Here is a 10487-nt window from a genome sequence, read left to right on the forward strand (position 1 = left end):
GAAACAGTGGAGCTTCAAATTTCAAGCAATCTGGCACAAGAATATCCAACCAAAATACTCAGTGTTGTTGTGGCTGATCCTACACAAAGCATTTTGGTTTGGGGAAAAGAGCAGGAAATCTGGTCAGAGTGATGGGCTCTACCCAAGATGCAAACAGGCTATTGAAGACATTCCCCACATCTTCTTGAATTGTCCAACCAACACCCCCATTCTCAAACCGTTGTTCATAACTTTGAGATTTGTTACTGATTGGAAACAACTACTTCTTGGAGATTCAATCAGACTACTTACTGAGTTCTGGTCTAAAAGTAGGGCAGAATTCCTGTGGGTTATCTGGATGTTTAGGAACTCCTCCTTGTTTGTGAGTGCCTACCAAACTCCTAGTCTGAAAGTACTCTTCTCTGGCTGTCATGTGTAGGATGCCTCTCTCCAACTTGATAAGGTCAGGATTTACAGGAAAAAGGTTGCAATGATTAGAGAGGCTACAAAGCTCTTCAACATGCTGGACTCTAACACTCAAAAGACTAGTATTGACAATGACACTGTAGACAAGACTCGTGAATGGACTCAGGAAATGTCCAATGAAATCCATGAGTTGGCAAGGAAATCTGAAGAAGGCCAAGCATTTGTTGCTAAACTACAAGTAGAAATTGACAACCTGTAATCATATTTTGAACTTGTATCCCTTTGTATGCTGACCCTTCGGGTCTTTATCCCCATGTAAATGTCTTTCTAGCCCTCCCTTGGGTAATTCGATGTATTTATTTGGCTCTCTTATTAATTCAAAAGCGCTTATCTGGTTAAAAAATAATAAAAAAACCGACTTGCACATATGCACTTGATGCATCTTCTCTCTCTCTCTCTCTCTCTCTCTCTCTCTCTCTCTCTCTCTCGTGTCGGTCAAAAGACAAAAGCACTTAAAATAGGAGTCACTTAAATAATACGTGCTGGGCCACAGGAACTTTAAAGCTTCTTTCGAGCGTAAGGGTTTGTCTTCTGCGTTAACGATCTGGTGTCGCGGAATCGATACGGCGAGCATGGCTACTGCAGGGGCAGCGAATTCTGTAGTGCCGAGGAATAGGACAAACCCCCGCAATGGGGGGCTTGACGATGATAGTATGGCGTTTGAGACGAGTCCCGGGGTGGAAGTATACAGCACGTTCGACAGCATGGGCATTCGAGATGAGCTTCTTCGTGGAATCTATGCCTATGGTTTTGAAAAACCTTCAGCTATTCAGCAGCGTGCCATACGGCCCATCATCCAGAATCGTGATGTCATAGCGCAGGCCCAGTCTGGTACTGGGAAGACTTCCATGATTGCCCTTGCTGTGTGCCAAATTATCGACACAACTGTTAGAGAGTAAGTGCCTACACCTATCTCTGCTAGGGTTGCTAGAGTTTATTTTTTGTGTTTTTGTGATCCATCCATGTTTTGTTGTGCTCAAGCAGAATGTTTGATGAGTCTTCAACCCTTTTAACATTGTTTTATGCCATGTGAATGAGTATCAGGCAGATTTAAAAAAAGACTCTATCCATGTTGCAAGAAATTAGCATGACACGTTGTTTAGAAGCTTGTTATGCGACAGTGGATATCGACAGGAGAGATATCTCGTTTTCTAAAGGCTCAGATTCTTTTGGCACGATTTTTCCATGTATATTTTCTTAGTGTACTGGAGGTAAGACTTTTTTTTTGTGTGCCTTGATGAACCTCACTTCAGTGTGGACGAGTTCATTCTCCCTGGTCTCTCTTTTAGTGGCTCTTTTACCAATGACTAGAAATTAATACCCCAAAGCCTTAAGTCTTCTGCTTTTACAACTGTCAGCCAAAAGTATCATCTCAGGCTGAAATTGGTTCTTCTCCCATTAGTCTCTAGTTTGGTCGTGATAGGTCACCACTTTGTGACTTATCTACCCATAAAAGAAGAGTCTTAAAACAAACATAAAGCTGATGTTAGCGACAGTTAGTCACTCCATGTGGTCATCAAATGACCATTACCACAAGACATTACAATCACAAAGCATGTATTAGCACATATCCTAATCCCTAGTAGATTTTGGATAACAATCAACGTTCACATAGTTCATGCTGGCCATTTATATATGAAGGGATTTCATATGACATTCTTGATTCCACATTCACATTCTCACCTTGGTCTGTGTTACCAGATTTTTTTAGTCATCACATTTAGGCCGCTTTGACCTCTACACAGATGTCTTTGATGGACTAGAATTACCTTGCTCGCGAGCTTGAGACAAAATTACCTTGCTCGCGAGCTTGAGACCTCTACGCAAATGTCTTTGATGCTCGCAAGCTTGAGACAAAATGCTGTGGCCATTCTTCTCATGGAAGTCTGGCAAAATATCGTGAGCTTAAATATCCATGTCCATGCGTAAAATAGGCATAACCATAAGACTTACATTCACAATCTCGCTGATCTACTTATAGAGAGAGTGAAAGAATATGTGGGTTGAGCTTTGCTAAGGCGAGCTCCTTCTCCACCCCCTAGTGGGCACTGATGACATTAGTGGGGATGCCATAATATTTAGTCAATACTACTCATGATGGAGCCGATGGTTATATTGTCTTGTGGGTGACTACCATGGGTCTATACTTTGCACTTTCTTGTAAGGGTGAATGTGGGCTCATCTTGGATTCATCTAGGTATATTTTTTAGTCGTTATTAGCGGACATATAGACTTCACATCGTGGAGTTTTTACCCAAGTTACGACGTATCAACTACCTCATTTTTGTGCTAATTTTTCCGATTTAATGCTTCTTTTAGTTCTAGGCTTCATTATGGCTGAGTTTGTCGCTGAGTTTGCCCTTGGATCTTCAGAATCATGACAGAAATTCAGTATGCTGAACTGTTTTTGATATCGAGGAGAGATTGGTAACACCGGAATCGTCCTGTTAAGTAACTTTTGTAACTCCTCACGAGTAGACCTCCTCAATTGCTCTAAGGAGTCATCAGATGTCGGGTCTAAAATGAGCCCCCTTAAAGCCTCCAAGCCTCCTGTTGACTGGCTGAAAACGCAAGGGTATCGGGCTTGATCTGGGCACAAAACGCTGTGCACGAGCCCCCTCTTCCCATCCTCTCCAACTCTTTGTCAAAACATAGTAGCACTTCTCTGAGCTCTCCTGGCTGGAAAGTGGACATCTACATGGATTCGAAGCAAAGCACTGACAGGCCTGTGTGGATGCCGAAACACAGATGGGGATGAAGTCTCCACGACGAAAAGGCAGCTAGAAGTCGCCTTACAAGTTACGACTGGCTGAAAAAAACCAAGCCAATCAGCCCCTCTTTGTGCTCCCATTTACACACATGGCATTGTCAAGCTGTGGCTCTGAGACCATGTTGCGGGGCACAGAGGAGGGGGGGAGAAAAACGCAAAGAGAGATGGGACAAGCCATGTGGGACTCTCAAGTGATGCCAAATCATCCCCCCCTCCCCAAAAGAAAAAAACCACCTCGGGCCGGGGGGAATAAAAGAGGGTTCTCAATGGGCCGCCCTACCCCCACGGAACACCCAACCCATAAATATGGGGTCACATGCCCATATAGTGTGGGTGCCCTCTATAAGTGGCCTTTAAAATGACCTGGCTGTACATTCAGTGGGCAGTGAAACTCTTCACAAAGTCAGTTACAGCCACAATGAAACCCTTTCCCTCTAGATATAGGCTTAAAATCCAGGAGATGACCCTCAAAATTTTAACTCTTACACTACGGAGATGCGGCCTGGAATTTGAGTTCATTTTGATAAGAATAGAACAAAGAATATCTTTGTCAGTAAATTAACACTATGGCAATAAGACTATACTTTGTTTTCTCGACACTGTTGGGTTCTAGACTGACACTATGTATATTGTACTTCCTTGCTAACTGTGGGGCTTCCATACTTGAAATAAAATGGTTCCGTTTTCACCTATCTGCCAACGATTGCTCAAGGGAGCGTGCTGAAAACAGTTTATTTGCGATAAAAGATGTTAGGAGTAACCATGCACATCTGCTGATCCTCAATATGCTAATATTAAGTTGATTGGTGAGCAAATATGTGTTTTTCCCGCTTTAAGCTCGGAATCTGTTTAGTTTGGGGCACTTTTTTTCGTGTCTTTTAACCATCTGGTTGTAGGGTGCAGGCTTTAATCCTATCTCCGACTAGAGAGCTGGCAGCTCAGACTGAAAAGGTTATTTTAGCCATTGGTGATTATATAAATGTGCGGGCCCATTCTTGCATTGGTGGTAAAAACATTGGGGAGGATATAAGAAAGCTTGAGAACGGTGTCCATGTGGTCTCTGGAACGCCAGGAAGGGTTTATGACATGATAAAAAGGAGGACTTTAGGAACAAGGGCCATGAAGCTTCTTGTCCTTGTGAGTATCAATATGAGCTTTTGCAATTGAACATTTGAGTATGAAGGGGTGATGCTCACGTTGTTAATTGCCTTGTGTAGGATGAATCAGATGAAATGCTGAGCAGAGGTTTTAAAGACCAGATTTATGATGTCTATAGATATTTGCCACCAGAGCTTCAGGTAAGAAAAAGCTTCATGTTATTATTGAAGAAATTTAGGGTCCCATCAAGGTTTTCCCTTACAATTTTGTTGGTGTAGGTGGTGCTGATTTCTGCTACGTTACCACATGAAATTCTGGAAATGACCAGCAAGTTCATGACCGATCCTATTCGCATTCTTGTCAAGCGTGATGAGTTGACTCTTGAGGTAGGCTCCACTGTTGCCTGTGTCACCCATTTACTTATTTTTGGAAAGTCATTCTTGTCTCATTGTTATGAAGAGCAAGTTATTCAGCAAGTTTCAGCAAGTTGAATAACTTGCTAGCCTTCTCAAATTTCAGGGCATAAAGCAATTTTTTGTTGCTGTTGAGAAAGAAGAGTGGAAGTTTGACACACTTTGTGATTTGTATGATACTCTTACAATCACTCAAGCCGTGATCTTTTGCAATACAAAAAAGAAGGTAGAAGCTTGTTTTCTATTTGCAGTTGTGAATCACCTTGATTTTTTGTTACATCTCATTTGGTGCTTGTTGGATGGGTTCAGGTAAACTGGCTTACAGAGAAGATGCGGTCCCACAATTTCACAGTATCTTGTATGCATTCAGATATGCCACAAAAAGAAAGAGATGCAATTATGGCAGATTTTCGAGAAGGAAATACGCGAGTGTTGATTACTACTGATGTCTGGGCTCGAGGCTTAGATGTGCAACAGGTATTATGTTGGTTATTGTCTTATACTAAGTTGATTAAATGGAACAGGATTGTATGTGTGGTACATTTGGTGTTGATGGTCTGCTGTTAACTAACCCCTTTTCTTATGAAGGTTTCTTTGGTCATCAACTACGATCTTCCAAACAATCGTGAGTTGTATATTCACCGGATAGGGCGTTCCGGTCGTTTTGGTAGAAAGGTACCATCACTATACATGCATTCATGTAGGGATTAATGCTTGAAATAAGTAGCGAATTGAATTCTCTGTGTTTTTTTGGCCAGGGTGTTGCTATCAACTTTGTCAGGACTGATGATATAAGAATTCTTCGAGACATAGAGCAGTATTACAGCACTCAAATTGATGAGATGCCAATGAATGTTGCAGATTTGATATGATTTCCTATGGTGGCAGCGAAGCTGGCTATGACAGAGGCTTTCAATATAAATTTCTTGCGATTTGAAGGGAGGCTGATTGTTGATTTCAGGCCATCTTGGGGGTTCTGTTACTGTACAGTAAACTTAAAGTAGTGGAGTTTGAAGACACAACATTGGGCTTGGTTTTATTTCACCTTCTAGGTCGACAAGTTCGATAGAGTATGCTTCATTCCGGACCAAGGCTGGGATAGATGTGGTGCTGACCTTCCACAGGTTATGTTTTGCCTTTATGGAAGCTGGGTCGTTGGTTGAACTTATCTATGATCAGGCTGAAGGATGTTTGTTGGCTGTAATTTGTCGCTTGATGCTTTTCAAAATCAGTTGAACATATAGGCCTGGTTCAGTGCCTCCACTTTAGGCTTTGTCAATGCTAGTGTGCTGTGTTTTTGTGGATGCAAGCATGATGCACGCAGATGCTGTGTTGATTTCATCTTTGTAAATTTTGTGCTCTGTTGAGAATGTAAAGAGGTTATTTTTAAAACATGCAAACCTGTGACTCAATGCTTACATTCAAATTTGGTCTGCCCTCACCGCTATAATAACTAGCAGCACCAAGCGACTCAATGCTGATTAATCCTCCAAAACTTAAAAGAAAAGCCATTTGTGTTTTGGTTTGTTGCTGTCCAGGTTTGTTCCTGTCCAGAGTCTCTATCCACTCATATCCAGAGTCTCTATCCACTCATATCCGTAGGGTATCATTGTGTACATAGATTCTGGTGCAATTGGGCTGTCAAAACATTTTTGGCCCTCCAGGTGTTAGACTGGTTAAACGTTTCTTTTTGTGCTACATAGGAATGCTCTGTCCTTTAAGCTACGTGAGCCCAACATTCTTGTTGCCTATGCACCTCTTCGCACAAAAACAGGAGACTTTGGCCAACAGGCCATGGACATGGTCCTCCCAAGGTTTTGACACAAGTTTTTGTTGCTCAGTCCCCTTTTTTGGACTCATCAATGGTGCATAGATTATACATGACACATTTTTGGAATGATATTTGTGTCTGCTCTGTTACCTCTCCCAACTTGATGCAAAGCTATCAGCACCATTATGTACTCTACTAACTTTGATGCCTTTTATTGTGTGTGTGTTTTGACTTAGAAGACGGGTCTCGGCTAACTGCGTTTTCCTGAAGCTTTGCGTTTTACTCTCCTTAGCTGTTATTCCTAACTCTTCTTCTCAACAAGAGAGATCTCTTGTTGGGTTTTGCTAGTGTTTTTGAGTATTGCAAAACCACTATTGCCAAATCATATCACATACAGTGAGAGAACTTGCGATGAAAAGCTACTTGTTGAGTAGAGGCTAGCACTAGCCTCCAAGTGTGTGCCCTCGAATCACTAATCACATCATGCACGTTTGCTAGGATCAAACAAGATCTCAAGGCATTGAACATTCACATGTCCATGACACTTAATGAACCATTCACATGACCATAACACTTAATGAGAGACTCACCTTCGGGTGCACTACTTGGCTCAAGCCTGACACTAATAGAAGATGTGGGTTCTTTCTTAGGTAATGCTTTTGACAATCTCTTTTCATGTAACCCTTAGTGTGACACTTGATACATCTTCGTACTATTTCTTTAGTAGATTCTATGAAGTGTTAACTTAGGGTTTTTTTGAGTTATAACCTTTCCTTTCTTATCGCTCTTAGGTTAAGACTTCTGTGCTTTGGGTGTAGAGGAAGAATGAGAAAAGGAAAAAGAATTGATGTTGTTACCGTTTTGAGAGTTTTGTGGGTTATGACTTAGTTTTCCACACCTTGGGCTTATCTTTGTTGTGCTTTAATGCTTGTGCGAGAGCGATCTTGATGGCGGCATTGTACTTAGTGGGGTTGATGCACGTCATATTTGATTTGCTCGTCCAAACCAAAGAGGAGAGCCTCCTTGCGATCCTCATCCGATTTACGTACAGTTTGCAAAATACATTAAAAAAAAAGACATAACAAGAGTCCCATTTTGCTTGAGAGCTCTAAATCCTCTTTCAACTGATCAAGTTACTGCACTGGCATAAAGCGAGCCTTGAGCTTGTCTTGGAAGTCAAACCAATTGAAAGCTCGCTTGATTCAACATGCTCAAGGTGCGTGTCCCTTGTGAGGCTTGATATCAATTAATGGCATCATCCAAAAGAGACATGACAGCAGTCAAAGTTACTGTTTTTCTTGTTAGTAGCAAAATAAGTGTTGAATTATTGCAACCAAGAATAATTAGCAATGCATCCATCCTATCGTTACCAAAAGTCAACTTTTCCATGGCTGGATTGTTGAAGTTCTCTTCCCAGTCTATGTGATGACTCGCCGAACTCTTTGGGTGGATCGCCCTCTTAAAGAACCAACTCTTGTATGCATTGGTCTCGTAGTGCCTCATGCTGTAGCTCCGTAGCTGTAAGCCTTATTTGAGCGTTCGACTTTGGCACGTTGAGCCTCCTTTTGCCGTTCAACTTCAGCTTGTTGAGCCTCTTGATATAGTGTCATCTCCATCATGGAGTTCACCAAAAGCCTCCATTGAGTTGGGTGCAATCAATGACACAGATGGGATTGAATCAGGTTCCAGCTCCAATGAGTCTATGACTGAAGAGTCATCGACGAGCTCTAGTTCTTCGGATGACAAGGTACTAGAATTGTTTTCGTCGAAACTCTAGTAGGATTGATTTTTTCAGACGAAATTCTAGTTGCTACACATGTGGAAAGTACGGATACTTTGCAGCGCAATGCCCAAACAATGTAAAACCTGAAGTGACCGAAGAGAAGAGGGTAGAGTCGGTACCAATGCACATAATCACTAGGAGCCTGGTTTTGTCAGAGATACTAGATGAGCCGACCAGTCAAATGAAGCAAAGTGAAGGGCCTTAGAAGCAGGAAAAATAAAGGGCTATTTGGAAAGCTAAGGGAAAGGCCAAGGAAGTGGATGAATGGTAGGAGCAATGAGTATCGACAACTCAAATCAATTAGGATCTAGAGCAGAGGAGGCTAGAGGGACCCAAGTGCTTAAAATTTCAAAGGCTTTTGCCGATAGCTTCAGAGAGTGAAAATCCCAACTTCTAGATTTGGTAATGAGAGTCCTTAGAATGAGCACGACGAGATTTATGTCAAAGTATGTGAAAAGATCCAAAGGCTTTTGAATTAGATGACATCATAATGACATTACTTGAGACTGCAAAGTTCATAAGGAAACAAAGACATAAGGAATCTGAAGTGATGGTAGCAACGAGAATACATAGAGTAGAAACAAAGACATAAGGAATTTGAAGTGATGGTAGCAACGAGAATACATAGGGTAGAAACATATCAGATAGAGGTAACACAGAGTTCAAGAATCTGAGTACAAGAATATCAAATGGTGCACGCCAAATAGTATCCGAAGGAGAGAAGTCTTTGAACAATTTAGATACACTTGATATTGAATATTCACTTGCAATTTGAACACAGAAAGAAGATGAATCCTTGGCAAAAAAAAAAGCAACAGGCGGGGTGCCTACAAAATACACAAAATAACATGCAACAAGCAATAAAACCACTGAATCTGCATACCTATTGAATTGGATATGCACATAATCAAAGCTATACACAATGTGTGTGTGTGTGTGTGTGTGTGTGTGAGAGAGAGAGAGAGAGAGAGAGAGAGAGAGCGAGAGAGCGAGAGCGAGAGAGAGATTTTATTATCATCCTCGGAAGTCAAATATGACCTATGGACCAAAGTTACATCTGATGTAGTATGTGTGTGGCTGATGAGTGACTCGATGCTCCAAAATTAAGGTGATGAGAGTTGCAATGGAGAGCCTACACTGTGGGAGAGGAAAGTGTGAGTCTATTTCATGGCTAAAAATGTGAGGGAAGCAAGTTTGAATGTGACCAAAACCTGAGCACTCTAGTAGTGTGTGGTACTCAAACTCTCAAACTTGCAGTGAGCATAATGTGGACTGTCATAAAATATAATATCTAACTTTACCAAATGATTTTCTCATATTAAACTGATCAATTAATATGGAAAGATAAAAGGGGAACAAAAGTTAGGACATAGATATGTGCTTCTAGACCTATTTCAAACAGGGGACCAAAAGGAGAAATGGTTGCATCTCAATAGGAGTCCAAAAGGAGATGGTCTACCAAAGAGCAATGTGCAATAATTGCTTCTAGATTTACATCACCAAGGGACCAAGATGAGAGATGGTTATGTCTCAATAGGAGTCCAAAAGGAGGTAGTCTATCAAAGAGCAACGTGCATCTAATGGAGCTTAAAAGACCTTAGGGTTAGCTTCATTAAAGACCTCCAAAAGTTAGTGTTAAAAAGTCCTTTGACCTTAGGCAAACTAGGAGTGACCTTGAGGTGGGAACCCTACCCAAGCATGAGGTGCTTGTCGGCTTGCTAACTAAAGTGCTAAAAAGGTTTGTGAGAACCTTGCCCAAAGTTTGAGGTGATTTTTATGCTTAAAATGACTAAGGTTCTTGAAATGTTCAATTCAAAGATAAACTCTCAAGAGGCATCAACTATTTCCATGCTTGATTGGCTAAGTGCTTGAAGTATTCAATTCAAACCAAATGACTTAAGAAGTATAAAAGACACATGTTCAAATGATCCTCCACATGTGGCCCTCATGATGTACTTGAATCCTATTGGATAGGTTTTAAAGGGGTCCAAAGAGAATTTAAATGCATAAAAATAAATAATTAAGTTCTTTCTCTCAAAGAGGAGAAAGAGGACACATGTCCAAATGAAATAATTAAATAATACGAGAGAGAGAGAGAGAGAGAGAGAGAGAGAGAGAGAGAGAGAGAGAGAGAGAGATGTGGACCAAGTATGAGAGGGGGGTTTACTCTATCCCCCCCCACACACA

The 10487-nt window shown here is 41.3% G+C and overlaps 1 protein-coding gene across 1 annotated transcript; it reads left to right on the plus strand.

The window, feature by feature from the left end:
- Nucleotides 1–951: 951 nt before the first annotated feature.
- Nucleotides 952–6050, plus strand: LOC147447971 (eukaryotic initiation factor 4A-3). Its single transcript, XM_086523867.1, has 8 exons — nt 952–1360; nt 4132–4372; nt 4453–4533; nt 4612–4719; nt 4853–4972; nt 5056–5223; nt 5335–5421; nt 5505–6050. Exons 1-8 carry the CDS (start codon nt 1038–1040, stop codon nt 5616–5618), a joined length of 1242 nt encoding a protein of 413 aa, XP_086379993.1. The 5' UTR covers nt 952–1037; the 3' UTR covers nt 5619–6050.
- The last annotated feature ends 4437 nt before the right edge of the window (nt 6051–10487 follow it).

This window comes from Adiantum capillus-veneris, chromosome 11 (genome assembly GCF_014529385.1).
Source record: "Adiantum capillus-veneris isolate H3 chromosome 11, ASM1452938v2, whole genome shotgun sequence".
Classification (NCBI taxonomy): domain Eukaryota; kingdom Viridiplantae; phylum Streptophyta; class Polypodiopsida; order Polypodiales; family Pteridaceae; genus Adiantum; species Adiantum capillus-veneris.

What these genes read in the sequence shown, in the direction of transcription:
- LOC147447971 (XM_086523867.1), top strand. Translation starts at nt 1,038, where the DNA reads ATGGCTACTGCAGGGGCAGCGAATTCTGTAGTGCCGAGGAATAGGACA. An exon ending in CCATGAAGCTTCTTGTCCTT is followed by an intron (nt 4,373 to 4,452) that starts GTGAGTATCAAT and finishes TGCCTTGTGTAG; the next exon opens with GATGAATCAGATGAAATGCT. An exon ending in GAGGCTTAGATGTGCAACAG is followed by an intron (nt 5,224 to 5,334) that starts GTATTATGTTGG and finishes TTTCTTATGAAG; the next exon opens with GTTTCTTTGGTCATCAACTA.